At 43.3% G+C, this 12417-nt stretch overlaps 2 protein-coding genes across 2 annotated transcripts in view; one reads left to right on the top strand and one right to left on the bottom strand.

The window, feature by feature from the left end:
* LOC109397909 (uncharacterized) overlaps positions 1-12417 on the top strand; it is a 318606-nt gene that overhangs the window by 153758 nt on the left and 152431 nt on the right. The window lies entirely within an intron of this gene.
* Positions 5176-11369, bottom strand: LOC134284866 (uncharacterized). The gene is made up of 2 exons (XM_062844324.1): positions 9144-11369; positions 5176-9083 (listed from the first exon to the last, which is right to left on the bottom strand). Exon 1 carries the CDS (start codon positions 11318-11320, stop codon positions 9293-9295), a length of 2028 nt encoding a protein of 675 aa, XP_062700308.1. The 5' UTR covers positions 11321-11369; the 3' UTR covers positions 5176-9083; positions 9144-9292.

Below are 12417 nucleotides of genomic sequence, written 5' to 3'. Positions count from 1 at the left end.
CTATAAATCCTGTTCCCAGTTCATTGGTGGTGCCACAGCTTTGGTAGAAGGTAGCCGCTCGATGCCCGCTTTTCCACACTTTCTGTCCAGTCCAACAAAGTTCCTGCAACGCCACGATGTCGAAGTTGCGGGGATGTAGTTCGTCGTAGATTATCCTGTCACATCCTGCGAAACCTAGTGACTTGCAATTCCATGTTCCAAGTTTCCAATCGTAGTCCTTATTTCGTCGCGTGGGTCTTTGCCGATTGTATCGAGTCGTATTTTCTCCTATGTTATTCGCAATGGGGATTTTTACGGGTGGCTTATTGGGCCTACGCCAACACTCCTGTCTCGCCGGAGGGCCATCGTGCCAGTTCTGTTTAACGTCCCAACCAACACTGGGACGACCACGCTGATGGGGCAACCACCTTGGATCTAGCTGGGCGTGGTGCAGCGTTTCTTACTCAGCCGCTGGATACCAGAACAGACGCTGTTTGAGCCGCACCTCCTTGGTGAACAGACACTCGGATCGTACCTCCTCAATCTAGCTGAAGTCAGAAGGACAACAGTGCCCAGGCTGCGCTACCAGCTAAGCACACAACTCTTAGCTGGCGGTCTTTGTCATCATTTGACCCGTGGAAGCATGAGGTAGGAACTTGTGAGGACCAGAGCTATATTGGACGCTCTCCTTATCGACTCACCGTTTTGCAGCCCATGTATGTACATGTATAGTACATGAAAAAATCATATTGTATAAATATGATACAAAATTTATTGTCATATTTTTTGTTCACTAGCATAAATACTTAATTGTGGAGCGGACCTTGTGTGATGGTTACAACACTTGACTATCACGCCGAGGACCTGGGATCGAATCGCACTCCCGACAAACTCGCAAAATGTGAGTTCTCCTTTCGGAAGGGAAGTAAAGCGTGGGTCCCGAGATGAACTAGCCAAGGGCTAAAAATCTCGTTAATACAGAAAAAAAAACTTAATATTCAATAATAGTTCATGGTTTTACATATAATATAAAGCATGCAGCTCCCATTTTCTTCCTACAAAAAAACAAAAGAAATAAAGCGCTGTTTGTTTTGTTTTCTATTTTTGTATTTTTTGTTAGAAGTGAGCACGAATGAAAACAAAAAAAAAAAAGGTATCAGTCGGTGCCGTAATCGTTTGTTTTCGAATAGGATGAATTTGGAAGCGTGAGATTACTAATGGCACTCATACCCTATTTAGTGTTTATCCAAAGAATAAAAATAGAAAGAATGCCCTCTCTTGCCTTTTTGTATGCAAACGTCAAGCGATAAGACAAGTGGCGCTCTCTAAGCGTTTCAAGGTGGAAGCTCTATGTAACAGTGTTCGTGATTTGTCATAAGAGAAGGTGGTGTGCATATGTTTGGTATCCGCATACAATCAATAACGCACACTACCACACGAAGGTTGAACTTTCATCCGCAGATAGCGCTGCGGTAGTATCCCCCCAAACATCAGCGGAGAGGGCATTCTTAATATTCTTATTCTTTGGTTTATCTCTATTACTAAAAACGAGCTTGGTGGTCTCGTGGCTACCGCTTCTTCTTCATATCCAGAAGGTCCTGGATCGAATGTCTGGCTTGTCCTTTTCCTACTATTTTGTGTTTTCCATCTATTTCCTTTCTCTTCGGAAGGGGACCTTCCGAAAATTTAAACGACTCGCCAAGTAGGTTTTCACTGGTGTATTACTAGCTCGTACGTTTAATATTCTCTATAAGTATACAATTATTTCAATTACTTCATCATCGTTTTAGGATCATTGGATAAACATTATCAGTTTTTATCATTACTCACGTTTAGTAATTTCTCCTGATTTCCGTATTATCCGGAAAGCGATACTGCACGGTACTTCGCTAACCGTAGCGCATGATTCCTGCATGTTTAATTTGTTTGTTACCGCTTAGTTATGCATGATACTTATACAAATATGTTACCTTGGAGTACAAAAGCAGGTATGTATCGTACTTATCTGCGATCACTACTCAACATAGGAATGAGAAGTTGGGATTTTCCTTCTCCGTCAACTGTGATTGAAGCTGCGATACCTGCGATCGAACATTAGCTTTACATCTAGTTTTTTCGAATATAAAGTAACAATTCATTTTACCTTGCAAGTACTTAACTGCCTACCAATTCACTCGCAACTTGCACATATCACTTATTTATAAATTAATTATTTGCTTTAAACAAAATTAGTTCAATTGAAATCACTTGCATTGAGTTTTCAGTTTTGTTTTGTTTCAGCTATTTCAGGTTCTCTTAACATCTTGTTCACTCTGACGTTTCCCTACTGACACAGCTCTGTCGAGTCGGGAATCGAACCCGCCGGATTGGCGATCCATAGCCTTAACCACTAGACTAACAAGAGATCCCACTAAAAACACTACTTTTGAGTTCTTTTTGCTCTAGAAAACTAAGTTGTTTAACTAAACCAATAGATTCAAAGATCAAAAAAAAAAAAAATAAATAAATAAATAAAAAACAATTGAATAATCTTTTGAATCAGGGTTAAAAACTGCCATTTTCAAGTTATAGCCAGTTTGAGGCAAGTATATTCGAAAATATGGCAAGTTCAATAATTACGTAACGCTTGAGATTAGACCATATGCGTAGAACATTGTTTTCACCATTTATGGTCCTCTATCACCCCTTAAAAAGTTTGCAGTCACGAACCTAACACCCTGTATGCATCTCATGTATATTCGTATTTTCGTAGCCATTGCTACAACGTGTACAATCTGTCCTATAACGCATACAAGATATGCAACCAAGCGAACTGTGCCGAATCATCTTCACAGTAATCTTCACACAACCCGTCCATGCATGTACCAATGCGTGAACCATGTGCCAAAAATAACAATTTCTCGACAACACTGTCATGTACATCAGTATGACCTTGTGCATGCGCAGAGGACTCAACGGCCTGAAGTTGTCAGGCGAGTGCAATCAACACCTTCCTCCACACACCTTCCTCCAGATACCAGAGATAGTCCTTTCCTTTCCATCGGATACCAAAGCACAACAATTTGAGCCTAATATCTGATTTCTCGACAAAACTGGTGCAATCATCCAACAGTCGAGAGATGTCCTGGGCATGCTCTTGCGACTGCTGAGGTATGGGAAAGAATGGTTGATTGGACACCTAAGAAAGACGTAGAAAGTCCTACGACCTCTCAGGCCTAGGTGTCAAGGGAATATGGGTGAATAGTGCAAGGGTAAACTCCAAATGATACGGTTGATCAACGTTCAGGCACACCATTACCAGACTGCTTCGATATAGTTACCTGCCCTGGTTTCCTCGTCATCTTAATGGCATTTAGTTAACTTATTTGTAGATTAGCAGCCAAATCAAAACAAATGCAATATTAACATCAAAAAAGTACATCAAACTTTGATTTTGGAGTATTTGAAAACTACTGCCTGATACCTTAAGAAAGGAAAATATGAAGTTCAAAATTTGATTTGGTAGATCTTATGCCGCAACGCACCATTCTGAGGTGGTCTACCCATGTTACGGGATACGTTTGACTCTAAGTTGCAATTTTTATAAAATCAAAAATTAGAAAAAAAAACTTTAGCATCGTGTTAAAATTCCAGACTGTGATTTAGACGGGCTTGGTGGTCTAGTGGCTACCGCTTCTGATTCATATGCAGAAGGTCCTGGGTTCAATCCCTGGCCCGTCCCTTGCATCCTACTTTGTATCTTTCTATCCACTCACTCTCTCTCTCTCTCTCTCTTCTCTACATATACAACTCATGTATATTCATATGTTCATAGCCATCGCTAGAACCAGAAATGAATTGGAAAATAAAGTCGTTTCCCTTCCTTCCAACTTCTACTCACAGCACAGTGTATATAACGCCTACAAGTTATGCAACCGAAGCGTGCTGTGCCGCTTGACCTTATTCACCTTATTCACCACACAATCTATCACCTTACGAACACTATAAATAACCCCTATCCATGGATCGCATCACCGACCCAACGGTGACTTCCAGATCTCCCATCCTTTCCGTCTAACAAATACCCCAGTCCGTGCTGGTTGTGGGGATGCAAAGGTGATCTCGGTCTTTAGTAGCAACAACCAGCACACTCTAACATTCCTTTCCCTTCCCAATTGACTATAAGGACGTGGCCGGCGCCGTTATTGATCCAAAATGCATGAGCTGCTAAAATTGCACTTTGAGAATAAGTGGAGTGTCCCAGCCCTTATTCATTTGGATCTCAGTGCAATTGGTACCAGCTCAGATCAATCACGGAGTAGCAACCATTGACATGTATAGTCAAATTTGATCGTTTGATCGTTTTGATCGATCGTGTTAAAATTCCAGACTGTGATTTAATTTTACTTAAATTGCCTATTTTTAACTTAAATAAAGAAGTTTGAGAAAGGCTCAACTTTAGCAACCTATTCTGACCCGGGTGACTCTAAATATTGAAGCCAACGTGTCCTTTTCTTATTTCCTAACAAGGAAATTTTCCAACTACGCCTATGTTTGATGGTTTTAATCAGTTCTTAACAAGTGATTGAACGAGTGTGTGGTGGGTTGGTTTGCTTGTTTTAGGATGGGCATGACCAACACACCAGCTTCCTCGGTTTGCGGTTTCAGCTGAAGACTTCGCCAACTGCGCGATGCGCCGTGTCTTCGGGATTAAAGCCACAGCAAAACTTGAACCTGAAATTCGGATCTGTAGGTACACATTAGCGTGGTTCAAAAAATCGTTTTTGCTCCACACCGCTGATTCGATTCCTATCCAGATTATATGCCTTCTCCCAAAATTTGAGCTCATTTGGTTGAAAATTGAGACTGCACAAGCCCTTCAAAGTTTGTATGGGAATTACTATGGGAAAACGATGTTTTTCTTTCGATCCACCGTAGCATTTCCCCAAGTGCCCTAGTGGGTTAGTCGACCCTTGGTAATCCTAGGCTACTCTATCAGCTACAACTTTGCCGAAGACCGCATTCAAATCTGACGCCTCATTATTTAGTTATCGATTCTTATCCATAATTGAAATCTTTACTCATGATGGTTAAACTATTCGGTGGGCATCACTGCATTTTGCAGTGAAACATAGTAGCCATGATTTCAGTGTGCTATCTTTGGCGCCATGTGCAGCAATGTTGCCTGCTGGGAAGCTGGAGGATCACTGGTAAAGTTTGCCCAGCTGGATACAAATGGATAACTAATTAATGAGGCGTCCGATTTGAATGCGGTCTTCGGCAAAGTTGTAGTTGATAGAGTAGCCTAGGATTACCAAGGGTCGACTAACCCACTAGGGCACTTGGGGAAATGCTACGGTGGATCGAAAGAAAAACATCGTTTTCCCATAGTAATTCCCATACAAACTTTGAAGGGCTTGTGCAGTCTCAATTTTCAACCAAATAAGCTCAAATTTTGGGAGAAGGCATATAATCTGGTTAGGAATCGAATAAGCGGTGTGGAGCAAAAACGATTTTTTGAACCACGCTAGTACACATGTAGCTCCCGAGGGGGGAAGTTGCTGGTATGGTGCAATCTGAGTCACGGCATGACACCTCCACTGTCACTAGTTGAGACTCGGATGCCCCGAGAATCGACAACGAAGAGGCGGGTGACATTGCCCTTTCGACTTGTTTGGTCACAGTTAATTATGTTCAAGGGGGCAGGAAATGAAGTCCACATATGTTGTTGTCGTTTCATGATTTTTTTTACAAGTAAACATGCTAATCTTGGAAGTAGCCCAAGCATCACGTTTTCAAAAAACGACGCGGATTGAGTTGTCTACCATGTTGGCGATAAGCTCATCAAAATTCGTGTCAAAGTTGTCCTCCTGGTATAAAACGTACAGTTCAGTAATCCGGCCATTTATCAACTGGAGATTTGAATATTGTTCGACTCGCTGACTCAAATTTCGCACACCGGATGACAAATTCATTCCTCCGATTAAAACGGTAACCTCTGCTGAGTCTGAGCCGATCGAAATGTGGCCCCATTTCCCATGAGCAGTGAGTGACTCTTGACGGGCGATGATGGAAAATCCAAGGATCGGCCGAAGAAAGTGCGGCTCGGGATAATTTATCTTGGAGTGGTTTTCTGCGTTGATGATCGTGAGGTTTTACTGAAAGAAGCAAGTAAACAACCATCGCATTGGTCAGGGTAGGAGTACAAAATCTCCTTGGGGGGACTGGAATCGATTAATCATTTGCAGAGGGGAGTTTCGAAGCAGTCTGTGTGACAAAGTGTAAGTGCTAAAACCTTATCGAGCAAAACGGTGAGCGAACAAGATGAGAACTGAAGACTAGCGACGGTGGAAGACAAATTTCTTGTTGTTTAACGGGTGACTCTTGATGATAAAGGCTTTCATAATTAATTGGGGTAAAGTGCACGCTGGTAATTGATTTTATGGGCTGCCTACATGTCACGATCGGTGCAGGTTTGATGCGTTTCTGAAGATCTCGATGAGTCAGAATATTGATCGATTTCCTTCAAGACGCACTGTTTGAAGTATTGAAGCGTTGTAGAAGATGACATGAACATTGACTCCAGTAATCATTGTGGTAACATCACGAATGAAAATATTCATTAGGTTGGTATTACCATCCGGTGTACACAGCATATTCGTACAGAAATTACACGGAAAATCGTTCCGTGGGTTTCTTGAGAAATTCCTGGAAGAGTTTCTGTGAGCATCAGATCCCAAGGAAACGCCTCGATGGTAATAAAAGCCGTTTTCAGATAAATTGGTGAGCTCGTTTCACACTGCTTCTACTAATACTAATTGTATAAATCAATTTGCTTTTCTGTGTGCGAATTTCAAGTAACAGTAGCTCACGATGAATTACTCCCAACATCCCAAATTTCCAGCTGAGAAGCACCGGCCCTCCAACAGTTTCACTCGACATTCGACGAGCCTTCCTAACCGTCGGATGGTTGGTTGCTGGATTGGACAATGCTCCCGTTTTGGGTCAATGTATTCATTGTTGGCGGGTTTGCGCAACCGCAAGCAGCTCATTGAAATACTTGTTTGGCAGGGTCTGATTTCAACGTGACACCCAACAACCAACCAACAACGCCGGGTGATTCAATTAGTTCGGCATGAATCCAACAGTCAGCGTGTAAGAGGATCTTTCGCTACCTACCTGCGATTGAGATGGAAGGAACCTATCCCCGGCCGTGTCGGGCCAGGAGGTTTGTGCTGAGAATTATCCATCGGGAATAATTGACGTTAAAGCTCTTTAGACTTAGCTCAGAACTGCATTTCTGCAATTAAAATGTATTCAATTTTTTCACTTTGTGTTCGGATTTGGCATGAGGCAATGTCTGCGATGCGCTGAAACAAGTGTATGATCCTAATATGACAACCCGCTGATGATCGTGGCCTTCGATGGACCGACCTATGTTAATAAGGTAACAAGAATCCCTTAACCTACACCGAGTGCAACTTCGATAAGTGCCCAGTGTGGACCAATTAAGTATCCAACAGGAGGAACAACATTTTACTCGTGCCGTGCCGTGGAGTCATCCGGTCGTAGCCGGAATGCTGATCCACGCCCGCTCCAATAACGTGATAAACATTACAAGGGAACATGTGCCGAACCAGTCAGAGGCACACGTCTGGTATACATATGTAGTCAGTGTGGGATGGTGATACGTATAAGTACGTTTGCATGATTGCACTCGTGGATGCACCGCCGCAGAAGTCCTTGATCTTGAATCGTGCTGGAAACCCGGCACCAACAGATTACTCGCACAGCATGGAGCAGCTAAGTGAGTCATTTTGTTTATGCTGCGGCCTTTCACTTTTCGTTGATTGTGAGGGCGTGGGTTGAACGGGTTCAGAAGGTCCTCTTGATGTTTCAATTGGAAGTCAGAACAACGTCCTTAGTGAATGCGGAATAGATTCTAAGGTAAATCCAGCAAGAGTGACGGCTTGCCTATAAGGAAGATAGGGAATATAGATGCACAAATTTTCCATAATGAAAATTTTACTTAACTCCTTAGGCGTAGATGTTACAACGTGGATGCGCTTATAGAAGAAGAGGAAAAAGAAGAAAAAGAATAAAAATAAGGAGCATATTGAATTATACATTGAATGTAATGTACCGTAAATGGGGTAACTTGCAACACTTTTGCAATATCATTGAAAATCGAAACATTTGAAACGTTCTGTAAAGCATCGTGTACACTAATTACCACCAGTAGAATACTATGCAACACTTGATTTACCAAAATACGTTGCCAACTAATTAGGAGGTGCGAAAAAAAATGCTTGTTGCAAGTTATCCCATTGTAGCCGCTGCTGGGCGATCCAGCATAAAACGCGTGGCTTAAGCGCCACTCCACAAGGGAGACCACGCGCCCGATATTATATTGCCCGGATGAGACCCCCTAAGGGCGAGTACATTTGAAAATTCCTGAAAGGATTTACGGATCGATCCAGCTGGCTACGCACTAAAACGTCCAAACGGGAACACCCTATTATCGCAACATAACTACACAGTCACGACGACACTCAGAGAACGGTGAGAGACCACCCGTACCCTCAAGATCTCACTAGTGAGAAGTTCTCATCATCGGCAGACTCTTTCCGTTCATCACTAGATTTCTCCCTGACCTGGAAGACACTAAACAACCCAATCAAACTCACTGACGTGGAGGACGGGACAACGAAACTACTAACATGCTATGTGATGATAAACGCAATTAAATAATCAAATGGCTAGGAAGGAAACTCTGAACTCTACATTTATTTGGACTTCTAATGAAACGATTATTATTGACTTATCATTCTAGCGACATATAATCAACATTTATTGGGTACAGTAGGGTACAACAAGGTGATTTTATCGGCCGTATCAGTCTAGGTAGCAGCAAAAACGGTTTTGCATCTACATCCGACGGTTTCGGTAATTTATTTTACCTTTTTCAAGGACTCTAAAAAATTTTTACAAATAATTTTAGTTTTACATAATTGTTCCTGTTTTGTGCATCCCTATAACTTACAGAAGCTCGTTTTCTTGTGAAGACCCGATTGAGCTCTACGGAATGTTGTCCATGTATTGGATTAAAATGGCGCTCACTTTGGCTAAAGATAGTGGATTAAGCAGTCAACTATTTTTCATTTTAAACATCTTTTTGAACTTACTGCATGTGTGCCAATAATTGTGGTGCACACTGTATTGTAGGTGGCGTGTTTTATGCACAGTGACTAAATCCCTGTCTCTGATTTTCGCTATAAAATTTTGATTTTCTTCTCTACGTTCCACTTGTTTGACAGCCTACGCGTTGGTTTAGCTAACTTTGTGTGTATTGTTGTGTGGATGGGCGATCGTTAGAGCCATGTGTATAGGTGTTTGCATGTGTACCTGTGTTGTTGACATTCTCATTTTCGTTTTCGTTTCGTGTTTTGTTTATCTTTCCTATTTCGTATAGAATTCCGGCATAGACCGAATGCAGACCTTCAGTATCCGATCTTCTGTTTATACTATTTTTGTTGTTTTTTATGTGACACATTTCGAGAAATTGTAGCGTACGTGTGTTTTTGTGTTTGTCTAATACTTTTACCTTTTTTAGGTCGAAGCGGTGTTGTTTTATGATGCTGTGGCTCATCAGTGCGGTTCGTTCCCCTAGTGTTGTCATCTGTGGATCGTCGATGTTTATACCCTCTTCTAACATTTTATCCATTTTGTTGTAGTGTGATTGATGTCCATTCATCCTTGTTTTTAGGCGATTAGACGTCATCCCTACGTATGAGGCTTCGCAATCGTTGCATGGAATGCTGTAAACAACATTCGTCTGGTGATCCAATGGTACTTCGTCCTTAACCCTGGTGAACATATCCTTGACTGTTTTCACATTGTATTTGGCAAGTCGTATGTTATGATAGTCCTGCTTTAGTACCCTGTCTATTTTCGAAGACAGGCGAGGTATGAATGGAATGCTACGGTAGGTATGTTCCAGGTTATCCAGCTGTAGCGACCGCTGCGTGAGAACTTCATCGGATCTATTCTCGTTCATTCTGTTTGCTATTCGGTGCCTCAGAGACTTTGGGTAATCATTGATTTTCAGCTGTTCATCAATGATTTTGACCTTTGCTTGGTTGTCTAGGTCAGTGGAAAGCAGGTTTACACGACTGGCAAGATTTTTAGCCATGTTCAACTTTTGGCTCATTGGATGGTAAGAAAAGTAATTCAGAAACCTTCCGCTTGCAATGGGTTTCTGATGCCATTGTGTTGTTACCTTTTGGTTACTCTGCCTGATGAGGAGCATATCCAAGAAAGGCAATTTGTTGTCCACCTCTAGTTCGTAGGTGAACTGGATGTGAACATCATAGCTGTTGAACGTTTTTAGTACGTGTTGGAGTTGATTTAGTGGAATGGCTGTTATAAGATCGTCCACAAACTTTCGCAGAATCTTTAGCATGCGAATAACGGTGTCCAGCAGGGTTTCCATCACCCAGTCTGCTATAGACGGTGAGAGTGGGTTGCCCATGGCTGTACCAAATACTTGAAGGTAGTGTTGTCCATCGAACCGGAAGTAACTGCTGTCAATGCAGAACTCTACGATTTCGAGGAAGAGGTCCAAGTTGATGTTTGTATTTGGACTGATTTCGTTCCACCGCATGATGATACTGTTAATCACTAGGGATTTCGGTATCGACGTGAATAGTGCTTTGACATCCAAAGAGATGAGCACGTGATCGTCGGGTAGGGTGACGCCGTTTATGAATTGGCAAAACGAGAACGAGTCTTTGATGTTGTAGGAGCTTACCAAGGATTGTTGGATGATCCGCCCTACGTATTTGGATAGCTCGTACGACGGGGACGTCATGTTTGGTACGACGGGTCTCAACGGTAGTCCTGGTTTGTGAGCCTTGGGTTGCCCGTAGATTCGCGGGCAGACAGCATTGTATTTGGTGAGTCGTCTGGCGGTCTTGTCATCGATGAGATGCAGGTTTCGAAGTCGTCTCACCAAGTTATTGTTTTCTCGTTCGAATTTTGACGTCGGGTCGCGCGTGACCGGGCAGTACGTCGCTTGGTCGTTCAGCAGTTCGAGCATTTTCTGTTTGTAATCGCCAGCTTCCATCAGAACAGTTTTGTTTCCTTTGTCGGACTTGATCACGACTACGTTTGGATTCTCCTTTAGAAACCTACGGGTGATTTGCTCAGCGTGGTTGCAGAATCGGGGAACTGGTTCCAGCTGTGGTGCTTGGTTACGGCTGCTGTGAATGTGGTTGAGTATTACATTGGCTACCGCGCATCGGTTTCGATCTTGGATTTCAGGATCCTCGTTCGAAGTAAGAACTTGTTCTACGTCTGCCATGAGGTGGTAGAATGGGACGTTTTCTGCTTCGGTGATGGGCAGCGCGAACTTTGGCGTCTACCACCTCATGGCAGACGTAGAACAAGTTCTTACTTCGAACGAGGATCCTGAAATCCAAGATCGAAACCGACGCGCGGTAGCCAATGTGATACTCAACCACATTCACAGCAGCCGTGATTGGCGGTGGCGAACGATGGCGTTTCACGCACGCATTTCTCACGGAGCCAAGACGTTGATCCGCAGAAGCCGTTCAACTGGTTCCGACTCTTCAAAAGCAGGTTTGTTGGCTTTGCAGCTACCTTTCGATCTTCTGTCTAAGACTGGCAAAAAAATCCTCCGCGGCGCCCTCAACGGACGCCGCACTCCGTTCAAAAAAGAAAAGGTTTTGACTCACCGAGATGGCGCTGGGCTTACTGAACAGCAGTCGATGACCTGCTGCTAGGGTCGATGATCCCACGGGCTTGGTTAGTCAATCGACGGTCGGTGGCAATCGCAAGGCCGAGGTACGCACTCGGTAATGGCGATTGCTGCTACAAATGCGATGGCGGTTTTGGCGGTTGATGCGGCTGTGCTGGGCAATAGACGAACCAGCTTGTGGATTTCTTCCACTCGAAGGTCCCCGGGCCTCCCGGACAGATATGGAGACGGATCCGTCCGCTTCCGGCGGTTCGGCGATTGCCGGGAATTCTTCGTCCGTTGGGGAGCGGAAGTTGTCGCGCTTGGGTGCGAGGAACTGTTGGATTGAAACAAAAGCCAGTCTGGCAGAACATAGAACATGAGCACTTGCACTACGAGCACATCAGAGCACAATTCTCACCTTCGTTTAGAGCTTCTTGAAATTTCTTCCTAATCGCACACAATTTCCTACGCACACTTTAGCCTACTTTTTTGGAACGAAACAAATTTAATTATTTAACTACATTTAACACCACACTAGACGGCACCTACAATTGGCTCACGAAACACTAGCTAACAAACGTGGGGACTTCTAAGTCAGGAGACGATCACGGACGAAATGATCGAGTCTTTCACGCCTCAGATAAGGGGAAGTGTATCTCGGACGCACCCGGAAGTGCGTCATTTCCCGAAACCCTTCG

Source organism: Aedes albopictus, chromosome 1 (genome assembly GCF_035046485.1).
Source record: "Aedes albopictus strain Foshan chromosome 1, AalbF5, whole genome shotgun sequence".
Taxonomy (NCBI): domain Eukaryota; kingdom Metazoa; phylum Arthropoda; class Insecta; order Diptera; family Culicidae; genus Aedes; species Aedes albopictus.
Note: the sequence above shows the minus strand (reverse complement) of the source record. Positions and strands in the feature narration are given on the sequence as shown.

Coding starts and splice junctions, on each gene's coding strand:
- LOC134284866 (XM_062844324.1), bottom strand. CDS start 11,320: ATGGCAGACGTAGAACAAGTTCTTACTTCGAACGAGGATCCTGAAATC.